Source organism: Athalia rosae, chromosome 2 (assembly GCF_917208135.1).
Source record: "Athalia rosae chromosome 2, iyAthRosa1.1, whole genome shotgun sequence".
Taxonomy (NCBI): domain Eukaryota; kingdom Metazoa; phylum Arthropoda; class Insecta; order Hymenoptera; family Athaliidae; genus Athalia; species Athalia rosae.
In genome coordinates, this window is record NC_064027.1 from 5,735,435 (window position 1) to 5,752,726 (window position 17,292).

Consider the following 17,292-nt stretch of genomic DNA (forward strand, 5'->3'; position numbering starts at 1 on the left):
ATCTCCGCAAAATATACAGCGTTGTTTCAAGGGGTGTGGGGAAAGGGAAAAAAAAATTACCGAATAAGAAAAATACCCAGGAAAATTAGGCAGTTGAAGTTTTTTGGCGAAGCAGAGGTATTCACCCTCATCGTCTCGTCTAACGTATGTGCGCCTCATTTGCTTTCATCCGGAGGGAGACGCGAAGGATGGAAACTCTCGCTTGTATACCGCGGCTCGTTGTTACCGTTTTTCTTGGTTTTTTCATCCTTTTTCCGAGGCTTTCTTCTCGCGGGTAACCCGCGCAGCGCGACCTGTATACGTCATGCAGGTAAATACTCCGTTTTCTTTATTCTTTTTCCGTGCCGTTTTGTTTGTTCGTTCTTATTATTATTTTTTTTGTTTTTTTTTGCGCTCACGAAAACGCGAGAGAGATAATCTTTTTACGCGGAGATGGGTTGGCGAACACACGAAAACCCGACGCCCAGCCTCCCCAATTTTCCACGAACTTTCTATAAGTTATTGCCAGCAATTTGTTACCCGTTTGTTTGGGGGTAACGTTTTACCGCGGTTTTCTTGAAAATAATAAGACGAACGGTTAATTGCTCGCATAAGCTCCGGGGGGGCCAATGGAGATTAGGGTGGGTGGAAAAAAATTTTTACTCGATATTTTGAGGTAGCCCACTCGTTTTTTGAATAAATAATTAATCAAACGGGGTACTTCCAGCAAAATAATTTTTTCCACCCAATGATTACTCGATCGATTGCATGAGTAGATGATTTTGGCTTTCAGATTTGGATTCCTGAGCTGATTATATGTGAGATTGCTCTTGAAGAAGCAAAAAATGATTCGATTTTTGAGCAAAAAATAAATCATTTGTTTAATTGAGTGTAATATGCTTTTCTTACGTATTTTGACCTCAGGAATCCAAATCTGGAAGAAAAATTGATCTATCTCTAAAATTGACCGAGTTATCGCCAATTTTCAGCTTTTTGGGGTCAAAAATAAAAAATTGATTTTTTAGTCTTTATTAAAGTAATTTGAGCTCAGGAATCCGAATCCGGAAGAAAAATTGATCTATCTGCAAAAATGATCGAGTTATCGCCATTTTTTCGCATTTTTTGGTACAAATTTGAGGATATCTCGAAGGGAAAGAATCGTAGCTCAATTTGGACAACGGATTCGTGTTCCTGGGGTCAAAATACATAAGAAAAGTGTCATACGATCAATTTTAAAAAATAAAAATTTTTGACCAAAATTTGAAAAAATCGTAAGGGGTACCCCTTGGAAAAATCTCAAATTTTGGTCGAAAATTTTTATTTTTTAAAATTGATCAAATGACACTTTTCTTATGTATTTTGACCCCAGGAACACGAATCCGTTGTCCAAATTGAGCTACGATTTTTTCCCTTCGAGATATCCTCAAATTTGTACCAAAAAACGCGATAATTCGGCGATAACTCGGTCATTTTTGCAGATAGATCAATTTTTCTTCCGGATTCGGATTCCTGAGCTCAAATTACGTTAAGATAGACTAAAAAATCAATTTTTTATTTTTGACCCCAAAAAGCTGAAATTTGGCGATAACTCGGTCAATTTTAGAGATAGATCAATTTTTCTTTCAGATTCGGATTCCTGAGATCAAAATACGTAAGAAAAGCATATTAAACCCAATTAAAACAATGATTTATTTTTTGCTCAAAAATCGAATTGTTTTCTGGTTCTTCAAGAGCATTATCACGTATAATCAGCTCAGGAATCCAAATCTGAAAGCCAAAATCATCTACTCATGCAATCGATCGAGTAATCATTAGGTGGAAAATTTTTTTTGCAACCCACCCTAATGGAGATGCGATTCGGGTGGTCATTTCCCCGTAAAAATAAAAACGAGAAATATAACACAGCGAACTATGTAAGAGAATGATCGATGAGAATCGATTGTAAATATTGTCGTGTCTTTTTGATTTCAGGTCTGCGACTGTCTTGGCATCAGTAAAGAGTGCGACTACTTTGGTCTGAAACATCAAAGTGCCAAGGGCGAGGAGCTTTGGTTGAACCTGAGGAACCCGATCGAACGTCAAACCGGAGGTGGGGTCGCTCATCTCAGGTTTGCTCTTCGGGTCAAATTCTGGGTACCTCCGCACCTGTTGCTGCAGGAAGCGACGAGGTCAGTTCGCGCCTATATTTATCAGTTATACAGTATTTTCCTTGCTGCTATTCTCTTCGTTTTATTTCGACGTATACGCATTCTGGAACGGAGGATATACATAAGAAACCTGCGGAGAACATGAGAATAAATTTTTTCGTACGGTGGATTTTTTTTTTTTTTAAAGTCTTCTTTTTTGTCTCGTGAATAAAGTACCGCACGGAAATATCATCATCGAGCAGGGTTGGGTTTCATTTGCGATTGGATCCCTTGGCGCCTTTGATCCGCATTATATCCTGCTCGTGGAATACGGGAGGATCATCCCCGTGTCTATATTGTATGGATGTCGTACAGTTACGCCGTCTTTCAATGCTTTCTCAATTTTATTAGCCATCGGTATCGCGAATATATGTGCATAATTTTTTTTTTCCTTTCTTTTTTTTTCGCTCTCTCGCAAGATACACGCCATTTTATAACGCCCGCGCTATCGTCTCTCAGCGGTAGTAGATTTTCTTCCCTCCTTTCGACGAATATTTCTTGTAGTTTTATTTTTATTATTATCATTCTTTTTTTTCTCCACTTTTTTCTCTCGCCGCCCCTCGGCTCTTTGAAAGAAGAATAATGCGAGTCGCGGTGGATTTTCCGGAGACCGAAATCCATCAGGAAGATCCAACTAGCGAAGTGAAATAAAAGGAGGTATAAAGCCTCTCTCGTCGGATGTCGGGGACCCAATGAGGCGTTGATTTTGTCCTTTATGCGAAGAATCGCGATTTGACAGGATCCTCTACTTTCATACAGCCGGGATGAATTTTCAGAGGAATACGTACGGGAAGGAAGAAATGAAAAGGAGAGAAGAATATGTATCCCTATAAAAGGAACGTATAAAAGGATGGAAATGGACTCGGCAAAGTCTCACTTTGAATTAAGTCAGATTTTCAGAAATCTCACAACGCCTCATCTGACGCGTGTCTAATAACGAGGGAAAAATCCGACGCGCCGAACGAAAACTCGATGCAAATTTTCTATGCTAAAATTCAGCCGAGTCATTTGCCTGGAAATCCGCGTATTCGACGCCGAACGGAAACTGCTGAAAAAAAAACAGGGGATGGAATGGAATAGAATAGCGGAGAACAATCGACGTCGAGTGATATAAAAACGTGAAGTCTGTATGGACTACAGAGAGAGCACGGGGAGAAAACAATCAAGTATGAGTATTATAGCTGCAGTTCGATGTAAATTTCAATCAGCGCACAGCCGCAACGTATAACGACGCAAAGCGCTCGATCGTATTATTACGGCACAGTAGTAATATCTGTAGGTAGGTAGGTAGAGAAAATTCTCCGTTCGATTTGCCCTTTTCATGTAAGAGAATTTTCGCTGCCGCAGCTGGTGCGAAATGAGAAACTGTTGTACCAAAAGCAATCAGGCAACGTCAAACATCTTGTGTTACTTACTCGAGGGCATGATTGGTTAGTTAATAGGATTGGATGCGGGAATTGGAACCTTCTATTTCTTTATTCATTCCTTTTTATTTTATCCCTACTTTATTTCTCCGTTTCTTTGCCCGCCCTTTTTTTTTTTAACCTCCTCGCTCCGTTGTGTAAGGTCGGTACGTCTCTTATCACCGGCTCGTACACGCCTTCTCTATGGTTTCTTAAACCCGCAACGCGCGTTACGACACGCCGTCGAACACCTCGTAAGCAGATCCACTTTCTATCGCATCGCCATTCAAGAAGATCGAAGTCGCGCACCGATCGGCCGATGCCATCGGGACGCGAGGATTGATCTTTATCCTCTTTTTGTCCCTCCGTTATATTCAAAGTCCGTATGAAATGGCGAGTGAAAAAAATCATTGTCTGAGGTACGCTCTCCGCGTCGCATAAAGCGAAATAAATCAGGCGCACGCGGCACGCGTGACGTTGCAATATTGGGTGCGGGTCGCGGATCGGCTCGGTCGATTTATTCCTCCTTTTGTGAATCGAAGAGCCGAATCGATGTGTACCAGACAGACAATCAGTCCAGAAGCACTTGAGAAACGCTCGTAAAATCGTTCGGTAGCTGTTCGGATGGGCTGGATTACTCGGAGCCGTGCGGAGGCAACGGCGCGAACCATAGAAATCCTCCGAGGCGGTTGTGGAGAGGTCTTTGAAACGGATTTGGTTTCACTCCCGAGGCGAAGTTTTTCACAACTCCTCGGGAAGCTTCCCTCTTCTTCGTCTTCTAATTTTAAATCGTATACTCGCTCACACCGTGCAACGTCTACTCGCGAGACGTAATAAAGAAAGAAACAAAACGAACGTTTTCCAACCGACTTTCCTTCATAATGTAGACGTACGTGCGCGAAACGGTCGAATTTCCCGAGTAATCTACCCGGAGAGAAGCAAACCACTTGACCAGTTTTATCGCGTGTATGAGGTCCATTCGTCCGGCGCCAAAACAGCGCGGGGTTTCTCATTTTCCGAACTATCGACAGGGATTGCGTTTCTACCCGGAGAGGACGTTTTTTTTTATCGATTTCTTGAATCGTTCCGCCGAAACTACATCTCAACTGTCGCGGAAGAAAACTTCATTTTCAACGCGGATATTTATAAATCGCGTGAATAGAAAAAAAACTTTTCGGGTCCCATAATGTTTGGGCCAAAGTTTCACCCGGTTAGGTTTCGTTTTCCAACTCGACGATCCGTCCGTACGCAATTATCCCTTTCGAGATATTTCTGTAAGCAAATTTTAGTGGCCCATAGGTAGCTGGTTACCGTGGGTCAGCCGGCAGGCCGCCCCGGTCATTCGCGGGAATTTTATCGCGGAATTTGTTCGATTGTGAGTTCGTGGGAGAAACAATGTCGTACCGTGTAGGATATGCATCCGGAATACCTAGGATTCCATTCGACATTCCACAAAAATATACCGCTCGTAAAAATGAGCGGGTCACCCTGCAGTTTCTGCTCGAAAAAATATCCGATTTCAAATCCTCAAAAAGTCGGCAGATAATTAGCGCGGGAAGTCGCGCAAAAACGCGTTTCGAAACCTCGAGTATACCACCTACCCTTTCCATAATGCTTTTCGTCGAGTACAATTACCACCTTACCTTTTCACGAATTATTTTCCATCGAATCAACTCTTGCCAAATTCGCCTAATTAACTGGCGGCTTCGAAACGATGCACGAAGCTTCACGGCTAAGGAATCGATTTTTCATCACGATGATTTTCAATTCTTGAATTCCTCCTGCAAAGTGCGGTTCAAAATTCAAGAATCGCAAAATTTGTCGGTATTTTTTCACTCATAACTAGATACGATTCGAATATAAAACTACGTTTTTTATCGACGGAAATTATACGCCGTCGCAAACCGTTGGAAAAATTTCCGGAGATTCACGTCTTTCCGGAGAAATCCGGCGATCTTTCGAGAGAAAACGAGGGCGCTGAGACCCGAAGACGGTGGGACTTTGCGGGAGGGATCGTTTTTAGGGGATGTTCCGTACACACGGTTTACATATCTACACGTAAACGTAACCGTAAAGCTCGATGGTAGGAACACCGGAGAAGAAGACTGTAGTAGTAACGTCGTGGTCGTCGTGTAAAATTAATCTGACGTAGGACCAGATTTAATTACGTTACAGTTCCCCCCCCCCCCCTCCCTCCTCTCCACCTAACGCAGAATCCCGTGCCTCTTAATACGTCCCGGTGTACATACGTACGTACGTACATTATATACTCACGTTCGTATACGTATGTATGTACAACGTTCGGAGGATAAACTGCGACTAGTTGGAACGACCGAAGGAGTTCGCTTTTGTATAGTCGGCGTCACGAGGTATCGGAGTCAAAAGTTACCAGACAACTCGAAGAATCTTTTCAAAGGTATACGGGAGTCGGGAGATGAACTCCTCCGAATGTCTAATAAGAATATGAACTCCTCGCGGACCTAGTTACACATCCACCCGTATATATCTGCAACATTCGAAATTCACTCGCGATTCGCTCTCTTCGCTTTTCCACATGCGGTTCGTAACATGAAAAAGACAAAAGCGAAGCCTGGCTGCTCGTATACCGTATACGTTTTGTGGTTACTCTAGAAATTGAAGTTTTGACGAAATCCCAAATTTATTCCAAGTTTAATCTCACGGAGTTCTGCGTTTTACGCTCACATTTTAGTACCGCTGACAATCCAGCGTGTTTTTTCGTTTTTTTTTATTATTTTTTATTTTTTATTTTTTTTTCCTGAAATTCGAATTTTTTTTTCCTCCTGTTGCGATTCAACTCGGTACTCGGTACCGCATTAACCGTAATTCACGGATGACCACCACCGCGGCTATACCATCGATACGGGTTTTCGTTCATCTCGTTACCGCGGTGATTGTCATTGTTCGAATTTTGAAGTAGTCGAGTCGCTAAATATTCTATCATAAATTCTCTCTGAAATCGCTCGCCATCACCGCCCTGTATAATATCCACCTTCACCCCGTATATACCTACATGCGATAGGTATATAAAGCAATTCTCAGTTCGCTCGTGAATTTGAATTTGAATTTGAATTTGCATTTGAATTCACACCAGAATCATCTCGGTCACGCCAACCGTTTCTAATTTTATTGACACATAACTTTCGTGTCTATCGTACCCCTTGCGTAAGACATATGTATACCTTCACGTTTTGTTGGTTCCTTTCTTAGTTTTTTTTACTTTTATTTTTTATTTTTTTCACGTTACTCGACTCCGAGATAGCAAAAAGGAAGGAACTTCTGGTACATAATTCTGAAGTGAAAAATAAGAAGTTTCGATAACCTTGAAATGTGTAACGACTAGGTAACTCTATCGGCTTTGCGGAGGAAAATATATAAATTCGAATCATGAGCCATGTACAGGTACATAGGTATACATACGCTACGTATATATGTACTTATATAAGTCATAAGTGCTATTTTTCCCGACTCCAACTTGACCCGATAAAAGCCGCGAGCCAAAGTTCTCTTCCTTTCTTTATTTCCTCTTTTCATCTTATCTATTTTCTCTTCTCGCTTTTGAAAGTTGCGCGGTCGAGAGACGACATTCAATGGAATATCTTCATCGGGAAGCGCGCGGACGGAGGGAACAGAAGCATATAGAAAGTAGGATCGGTAGGTTGGTTAGGAATATGCTGGGTGGACAGCAAAAACACTCGAATTCACTCTGAAATGAAAAAGATAGTATAGAACTGAGAAAAATAGAGTACAGGGAAACGACGCCGGTGCAGAAATTCCCGAGAAAAGGAGAAAAAAAAAAGAAAAAAAAAAGAAATTGAAGAAGGAGAAGAAAAAAAGGGGGAAAAACTTTGGGGAATAAGGATATATGGAATTGAGGATTGAGGATCGCGGAGTATGAGGGTCAAGTCGAGATATAAATCAGAGGTTATTACAACCTTATTCCAGTGTGTATAGGATATCGCTGGCCAAAGGACAGAATTGCATTCTCATATTGGATTTTGGAATATGAATTTCGCTAGGTATTTCGTAATACCGAAATCGCGGAGATCGCGTGCAGTGTAGGACTTTCGGGGGTTTACTTATGTGATACAATATAGCGTGGAATTCACGTATAACGCAAAACGTAAGAAACGCTGATTCGCGAGAGCTTTTTGAAAAACGAAATTTTCAATAGCAACCTACATCGTTGTAGATTCGAAGTTTCTTATTACGTTCAATTCGGTGGGTTACCTCGTTGGTTAATACCGATGAATATTTATGAATTTTTCCTTCGTTGAAAAGGTTCATTATATTCCTCTGCAAAAATTATAACATCATTCGATAAGGTTCTCTTCAAATTGTACTCCCGTTCAATTTTTTCCTCATTTCCCTTTCCTTCCTTCCTTTTTTTTTTTTTCTTTTTTATCCTACCCGGAGCTCAATAGAAGATGAAATTCCTCGTAACTATAATAACATGGGCGAATAAATTTTTTATTGCGAAATTTCATTCTCTCCGACGTCCCTTCTACGGACGGTAGGTATAATTACGACCGGTCGGATTTCCAAATTTATTAAATATTCAACGAAACAGTGACATTCTCATTGATGCTGCAGGAGGAATGTTTAATCCACGCGGGTAAACCAAGTCGGTAAAACGGGTGCGAATCTGGCGTATTTTTAAAATATAGACGAGAATATTTTATTTTTTTTTGAAAAATTTTGCGGATACGACCAGATGTGTTGAGTTTGATTCATATTCATCGACAGGCAAACTCTTTCCGCCGCACATTCGATATCTGGCGCAACGTTGCACCGCATGTGCAGCGCAATGCTCGTATATTCGCGTTATACGTATATACTCTATACGGGTCGGTACACGTGTACGAAGATAGGAAAGGGGGGGGGGGGGGGGGGGGGGGGGTGCAAACGTTCGCATAGAACGAAAATATCAAGCGAGAGCAGAAAGGGCACTCGCAATTTGAATATTTTAATTTGACGTCAAAATTCATTGCTTCATATATATCAGTTGCTTCCCCATAATTGTATTTCTCGAGATAGTGGAGAGCGCACTCAATTTACCGTGTGCACGGTGCGATATTCGAGTAAAGGTTCGCCCACTGTGGATACTCAACGCGTTTACAATTATTCGGTTTCTACTTGAATAAAATTTGGAAATACGGAGAGCTGAGGGGCGAGAGCCCGGATCTTCCTTCCTCTGGTCATCCGACCGAAAAGTGCTTGCCGACTTATCGTCAGTCGGTGTCAGATTTAACTTTCCACCTGACGTATGTATGATGCGTGCAATCAAGGAAATGCATTTTGTGAACCGCACAATGAAATTTCGTTTTACCCTTCTGCGTCAGAATTATTGTTCCTATAATCCGCCCGATGAGACGCGGTGCCGCCCTCATTTTACAGATGTGATATTGAAAGGAACGAGAATTTGAATTGTTAACAAAAAACTAAGGTTTCGTCTTTGACTTTTTTCGTTTTTTTTTTTTTTTTTTTGTTCTTCTATTTTTGCTCCCATGCAGTGAAATAACGCGATCGAAGATACGTCACAAATACGACGAGGTGTATTGTGTTCGGCAACAGTCCCTCGCCTATGTGGTCGGGATGAAATCGCACCGAGTTGCGCATTGTTCTACGTCGTTGAAGTATAAGTAAGGTGATATCTCTTACCTCTTCTCTTTTCGAGACTCTCCCTCGTTTCATAAAATTACTCTACGCGTTTGTTCACTTTTTTTTTTAACGTCTTCCGCGTTATACGACATAGCTGCAGGGTACGAGAGAGTACCTTTTTATACATTCGCATTTTTCTTCTTCTTTTTTTTCTTCACCTCTTCCTCTTAATGCGTCTGATTAAAATTACCATTTTTTTCTAAAATATATAACGTCGCTGAAATGATGATCCTTTCACGGAAAGGGAAGGAAAATAGAAAAAAAAAGGTTTAAACTAAATAGATGTATCGTAACGTAGAATTACAGTATAGAATAAAAAAAAACGTTGAACCAAAATTGGGCAAACAAAAAGTAAAAATTTCATTTTTCAGGATCTTTAGAATCCCCGTCGCGTATAACGACAATAACAGGACGTATCGTCTCGCCGCATGCGCTTTTCGAAGTTCGTAGTTGAAACAAAGAAGAGAAAAAATGAGAGAAAGAGAAAATAAAAAAAAAAAAAAACAACAACAACTTGCAAGTTTCTAAATTTCAGACTTTGCTCAAGTGAAATCGAGTTCGGAACGGGCTGTAGGGTCGAACCCCTGCGGACTCTTTTGCTTGTATTTTTTGTAACCTTTGCATCACTGAGTAGCGAGAGGAGAGGGCGTTTTGCTGAAGATGACGGTGTAGGTATCCAGGTTACGTGTATAAATCGGCGGGTAGAGAAACGAAAGGAAAAGGTAAAAACAAACTCGAGCAGACCGAAGGGAGTAGGTATTTCAATATACCGAAAGAATTAGCAAACTCTGCAGATCGCTTCTCGAAAAATCAAGAAAAAAAAAACAAAAAGAAAAAACTCGCCGAGAAATGTACCTCATTGAACGCGGTCTCGTTCCGATCGAAAAAAGCGTTCATGTCCTCGAAATACTTTCAATTAAAAAAAGACATGGCGAAGACGTGGGTCCGCAGGTTCGCGGGTTCGTTGGTGTGGCTGTGAATCTCTGTCATAAATCACTACGACTGTCATCTGCAACTTTAATTAAGTCGTTGGGGACCCGAAAAGTTCACCGAATCCGTCCCTACCCTCTAGGATATTAGAATTTAGTATCCGCCGCGAACAACATTCGAAACAGACCCCAGGTTCGGTCGGTCGGGCACTAAGTTAGAGGTCGAAGGGTGGAATGGAGAGGTCAAGAGGTCCGGAGGGCTCGACGTCTCCGAAGGGCGGAAACACTCCGTTTCAGCAGGTGGTAACAATCGCGGAAACTCGGTCGCTTCACACTCCGTTAATACCTTCGGTAAACGCGTTTTCTCGCTGGAAAACCCTGCGCAGGAACATCGCGTGTGTCATCCGGAGTTTTTTCATATCCATACAGTTGGAAATCTGATATCCACGGATGATTTAACGGCACGAAGGGTCCTTCGTATTGGAATTCATGGGGTAAATATCATCATACGCTGGCCGCAATCGATCGTTGGAAAATTAAATCGGCGAAAAATCTCGTCCCTGAAGAAGGAGCGTTCCCGCAAGACCCATTTTTTAGAGCCGCTGTAGTAGATCATTATTCATCACGATTATATAGAGCGGGTTGCCAAATATACGAATGGGAATAAATTTGGTTAGGATGAAAATGAGGGACGAAAATCGGCGGACGGTTGGGGGGCGAGGCAATGAGGAAAGGCACAATAGAGGGATGAAGAAAAGGGAAGAGCGAAGAAAAATATTATACAGGTATACACGTCGATGAAATGACATTTACGCACGGGCACGCTTCGAGAGGTCGAAGGTAAAAGGTGGCGCGGTGAAGGTACCACCGGCACCTCCTTCTACTCGTCATCTCCGTCGTTTTTCACCACCACGTCCTTCCTTACCCGGGGAAGATTATTAGGCGGGAGTCCCTCGGCTCTCGTTATTCGAAATCACGTCGTAGAATTTTTCTGCCCTTCTTACCCCCGACGTTTTGTCGAAGGTATGAGGCCACGGGCACCTCGCGTATAGACTCTTCCCTTCTTTCTTCTCCCTTTTTTCCTCTCCCCCCTTTTCATCCTCTTCTTCTTCTTCTTCTTCTTCTGCTTCTTCACTTTTCCTCCGATCCCGTCAGGTTACACCTACCCAAACCCCCCACGACAACGAGAGGAGCAGACTTTTGTTGGAAACTAAATCCGCGAACACTCACATTTTCACCCTCGGCACGCCTCTTCGCACCTAACCTTGTATATTGTATGTGGAGGGAGAAACTTTTTTTTTTTCCCTTTTTTTTTTATTTTCCTTCTCATTTTTTTTTTTTACCGGACACTATGTTGTCTGATACTTTTATTGAAATGAGGAAAAGAGAATACTTATAAATAAAATTCCCTTTTTTTTCCTTCAATTTCGTAATATTATACCAGGAATTGAGTTAGAAGTTGGAGAGCAGCATTATTATCGCGCTATGGATGAAACCGTGGGCACGTAAAAATAAAGGAAATTGATGAAAAAATAATCAGACGTATTATCGGGAATTACTTCGGGTGAGTAACAGAGTACGTCGTTCAGACGTTTCGTAGATAGAAATAAAAGTAAAAAAAATAAAAGCTCGATAGCCAAGAGCCAGACGAAAAACGAAATACTTTCATTCCTTATTCAACGCTTGGTCTTCGAGTGTCCGTCGTAAAACTCCTCTCTTATTTCTGTTCTTGAAAAAAAAAAAAAAGAAAAGAAAAAAAATTCCGGAGAGAGTAGAAGAGGAATTAAAAGAGTATACGTATGTTATCCGGTATAAATTTACGTAATTAAGGGACGTATAGACGTATACATATTATTCAACAGGGAAAACAACGGCGTAGTGCTTATTTGTAACAAAGCAAAATTGTAACGCATTTATGCAAACGAAGGCAACGCTCGTCTAATCGTCGAGGGTGTGTAAGCTCGCTCTTGTAGCAAACCCTTTATATTTCCTCTCGAGAGTGCCAACACTCACGTGATAGGTGGGCGTACATGTATGTACATGTAACTATGTACGGGAACGTGATACACCCAAGTAAATTTGATTAACCAAATTTCTCGATAAATCTTATTAACTCTCATCTCGTCTAGTACGGGTTAATTGAGAAACTTGCGTCCAAAACTTCATTAGTCTGATTGTACACGAGCTGTAGAAAATTTTCAGGATCTCCGAGATCGTATCCGTTTTCGAAAATTTATATAGCTGCAGTGTATGTGCACAAGATCGTCAAATATTAACTGTACAGTTCTGTATACCATGGATGTATACCTATCCGTTGTATGTGAAAGATAACTTCTGTGTACTCAAAATTTCTACAAACTCACCCCGCCCGTTTATGCAGAGGTGTATACTATACGTATATACTACGGTAAACGGCGACCGGGGAAATAATATTTTTAACAATGTTTTGCTAATTTTTCAACGATTTTTTTTTTCTACCTTTTTTCTTTCTCTCATTTTTTCCCACTTTCATTGAAAAATTCCCCAACCGTGCAGACACCGTGTTCTTAATCTTAAGTCCTGTTTGTTAACTCAGTTTACCCCTCGAGAGGGAAATTCGAGGGATAACAAAGCAGCTCTGAAGTAACGGCAGGTGCAAAAAAAAATAAAATAGAATAAAAAAAAAAAAATGGGAGAAAAAAATAACGAACAATGATAATATATATCTCCTGGATGATTAGATAACAAAGTTTTGCACATCGCGCGCCTCCAGGCTATGCAAAAATGTCTATTATGTCTACTCGCTTGTATAACAAATGGAATAAATTTTCGATAATTGACGGAAAGATTTTTCAAATGATAAAATCCATGATAAAAAATACCTACTTCGGATGTGGCGAATCGGAGGTTTTGCTTTCGCTGTTTTTCGGTTTCCGTTTTCCGTTTTGTGCGAAAGTTGTTCATTGACGCGCGAAGAAGGTGGAGGAGAAAGGATGAAAATGTTGGGGACGTTTACCAGTCGCGAAGTTTGAGACGATGAGTGAAGAACTATTTTCCGGGTCACCGGATGTCGCGTCGCGCTGCAGAAATTATAAGCTGAAGGACCTTATGGAGCTGAATTTTCCGTGACTCTTGAGCGAAGAGCGACGCGGCGGTACCGCTGCTCGGGCTCGGGCTCGGGCTCGGGGAGGGACGCGATCCGCAAGTTGAGAAAGTTAATTCGCGCGAGCACGAATCGTTGTGTAGAGTAGGTACCCAAATTGCATAACGTTGGCGAAAACTAATTTGGTTTAGAAGCGAGAGACTGTCACTGCCACCCAGCAGAATCCCGGTATGGTCCTCCTGCCTTCCCTCCCTCCCTCCTCTTTACATCGTATAGGCGACGTCCGAATCGTAACTCTGCTGGAATAATTATTTGCCGACTACCGGGATAACTTTTCTCCTAATTTATGTTTCCCAGACTACCCCACTGCCGTATTATACGTACCCACCTACCCACCTACCCACCCTTCTCCGTTTCTCTCTTTTTATACCACTTCCCATTTTCTAGGACAGGATTTACCTACTCTGAATACATATATATTTTATCCGAGGTCGCAGTGGCGTTTGAATTCTTATATACCTAGTTGTAAATGCGCGTAGGTAAATCGCGATATATCGTGCGGTTTTTAATCGCAAGTCTTTTAATTACAGCGGAATGTGGATTCAATAACTTCGACGTTATAATTATTTCACTAGTTCGTGTAATGTTGCTATTCGGTCATGCTGACGGTGAAATAGTAGGGGCTCGGGTTACAGTCACGCTACTTCAGTTTGCACAGTAGCTGATATAACAAAAGCGTAGAGCATCTCCGAAAATGCATCCGCGGCTTCAATTCCATCAGAAACTTGGATGCGCCGCAGTTCGAAACTTGGTATAATTGCGAGAAGCAACAATGCGGAAGCAGTGCTTGAATCTAGGGCTGTTTGAGTAAGCGGGCATCATCAACCAGGTCGGAGATTTACTGCAAGTTGGAGGGTTACGCTTACATTCTGCGAGTCTCTCGCAAGACAATCGCAACTATTATTCGAACTTCGACTACCCTCGTTGTTCCTTGGTATATTATGGGTTACTCTCCTACAAACGAAACTTCGCTAGGCCATTTCCGATTGAAGAGATACGATTAAACTGGACCACCGGATCCATCGCGATAGGGTGATGAAGAAAATCGCAACAGCGGACCAAAAAAATTAGATAAAATAAAGGAGAAGAAACAAAAATTCTGGGCCAATCAAGCTTAGCCGAGGGTGAGCCCGAGATATACTATAGTCGGTTCGAGTGCCCTTGAGCCTTAATTCTGCTCTGGCAGCTGGTTCAAAAGTTGCGAAGGGTTTGATGAAAAAATGGCGAAAGCCTAGAGCTTGGAGCTTTAACAAGTAATTTCCGAAACTGCGCTGCAACGATTCATCCACTTTTTTTTTTCTACTTTGAGCCCGAATCCAGTTCTCGTGAATTTCAGCTATACATATTACGTAGATATATCTATATTGGCACACCCATTCGCGCATAAATTGAACTTATTATAATTTCGTCTAGCTTTATAGCGAGAGTTGTTATAAAAGTTTCCTCATAAAAATGCTGAAGACAGAAATTGCTGAGTGGCAATTCTGAATTATTAATTCTATATAATAAGTCTCTCGGGGGTGAGGATCTCCAGAGGGAGAAATGAATCTGTGGCAAGAAAAATCTTCATAGAATCTATTTCAACCTTCAATTATACTATCGTTACTTGCACTGGACTGGGGCGCGCTACACATCGTTGTGCCTTTGCTTTAGCTTTATCTATTGTCGAATACATTGCGATTCTCTTGCATATATATGTTTTCAAGATGTTTCGGAGACGAAAATACGTGGGACTACCCCAGAAAACCATTTTTTTGAAATATTGATTTTAGAGTAAAAAATCTACATTTTTCAAAAACTTGTTTCATATGATATTTTCATATATTTTGATCTCAGGAATCCGAATCTGTAAGCCAAATTGACCCATCTATGAAATTGATCGAGTTATCGCCAATTTTTCACTTTTCGGAGCAGAAAAATTGGGATATCTCGAAGGGGAAAATTCTTAGTTCAATTCAGAAGTATAGGAATCATTTTGGAATACTTTCCGTGATCGTTTGTAGTATACGTTGAATCTTTTTTATTCCAGACATCAGTTCTACCTCCACTCTCGACTAGAATTGGTCGAGGGCCGTCTAAAGGTGTCGGACTGGACATCGGCTGCATGGCTCGTCGCGTTGATAGCCCAAGCAGAAGGCGGAGATTATGATGCTCTTAAACCACCACACGCCATATACTCACAATGCTGTCAGATCCAGCCCACCGAACCCTCAGACCCCAAACCGCAAGACTTTTTGCATCAAATCGTACAGCAGCACAAAGATATTAAGGTAAATTGTCTAAAGTATAAATGAATCACAGTGAAGAGCCCTGGGCTTATCAAAACTGCGATAAAATAATATCAACATTTAATCTCAATCTCCGGTTTTGGGGTGGACTTTTTTTGAATAAAGATAAACCCCATATAGGCATGCAAAAATACTCGTCTGTGATCAAGGCGTATTGTGACCTTTTTTTTATTGCTATGAACTAGTAAAGTAAGGAATGTATCGACATGGCCGTTAGCCTTGTGATTCTCCTCGCGTGTCAGAGTTGGGTAAGAGGTTTGTGCTGGTATCTAGCCAGAAAGACCGTCTATTTATTAGTTTTGTGACACGCGGCTTTCGACCTTTCGGCTTTGGGCATTGACTGCTAAACAAGAAGTATGTAAATTTCCATCACTTCGGATATTAGCTGTGGACTCTGAGCAAGGAGAATTTCTTCCCACATCGAAGCAGAAAATGATCACGCACCTAAAACCAAGAAACTGATACCATTCTTTCAGAAGATGCTATTCTGTCACAAGAAAAAAAAAAATTAATAAATGGCATCTTTACTTTTAGGGCATGAAGCCGTCAGCCGCAGAGTACTGGCTTCTGAAAGAGGTCTCAAACTTGGATACATTTGGACAAGAGATGTTCCACAGCAAATTTGCATACACTGGTGTTTCCATGATCGGCGTTGGACCCCATGGTATTACGGTTTACCGCGGTCCAGAGGAAGCTACACAAAAGTACGAATTTTCATCATCTTTGACTAAGTATAAGATAATCGAATCGCATTTTCCTATACTTGAGTCGAAACAGTAGATCGTACCTTCTACTGCAATGTGTTCATTATTGTTCACATTTTCATTTTGAATTCCAACGTTAGAGGCATCTCCGTACGTTTGTAGAATTCAGCCATCTTTCGGTTGAATTTAATCTCGGCGGTAACGCAGTTCTCTTTATTTTGTCAAAGTGGACAGGAAGCTCCCTGAAACTCTTATCAACTTATTGAATAAATTATTTATTTTTATTATTTATATTTATTCTGGTTGATCAAACTTGTTCAAATGTGTAATTTTTTGTCTATTACCCATCTATTACACAAAATTTTTTAACACATTTCCTTTTATTCTTTGTTTCAGCATCCCATACACTGCAATTCAGAGTGCCATGTCTCAGCGCCGTATGTTTCATCTAGTTTATTTGTCTCTGGACGGTGTGGAAACCTCTTTGAATTTCAAATTGGACTCGAGCCAATCGGCAAGTGGATTGTACAGGGCAATCACCGAGAAACATGCCTTCTATAGCTGCGAGACAGTGCGGAGCGCTGTTACTGCTCAGTTCATTCGAGACTTGAAAGTAATTGAAACCAATGTGTATTAATGTTTCAATTTATGATGTAATTTTGATGACTCCACAATTCTCATCTTGTATTTGAGTCTCTTATTCATTTTGCTTCTGGATGATTTAATAATGCTATTATTCAATTACAGGGAACAATTATTTCCATATTCAATGAGGACTCTACTCTGGGTAAAAAGTATGTTTTCGACATCCGCAGAACGTGCAGGGAGGTGTATGACAATGCTCGTAGAGCTTTATATTGTGAAGCAGCAAATATCAGTCTACCTGAGGAAAATGAAATTATCGACAGGCATGACTGTGAAGATTGCGCAAACCCAAAATGCAAGGTAATGAAAATCTGATGACTAAATTGATAGGAGAAAG

At 41.2% G+C, this 17,292-nt stretch overlaps 1 protein-coding gene across 4 annotated transcripts in view; it reads left to right on the forward strand.

The window, feature by feature from the left end:
- Nucleotides 1-17,292, forward strand: part of LOC105684648 (E3 ubiquitin-protein ligase MYLIP) — a 108,068-nt gene that overhangs the window by 86,740 nt on the left and 4,036 nt on the right. For 3 of the 4 annotated variants that reach the window (XM_048649464.1, XM_048649465.1, XM_048649466.1), the window contains 5 exons: nt 1,951-2,147; nt 15,348-15,588; nt 16,141-16,310; nt 16,707-16,923; nt 17,058-17,255. In XM_048649464.1, the coding sequence (XP_048505421.1) occupies nt 1,951-2,147; nt 15,348-15,588; nt 16,141-16,310; nt 16,707-16,923; nt 17,058-17,255 (1,023 nt within the window). Of the gene's footprint in view, nt 1-289; nt 311-1,950; nt 2,148-15,347; nt 15,589-16,140; nt 16,311-16,706; nt 16,924-17,057; nt 17,256-17,292 lie in introns of those variants that run through there. The other variant, XM_048649467.1, reaches the window with a different exon arrangement.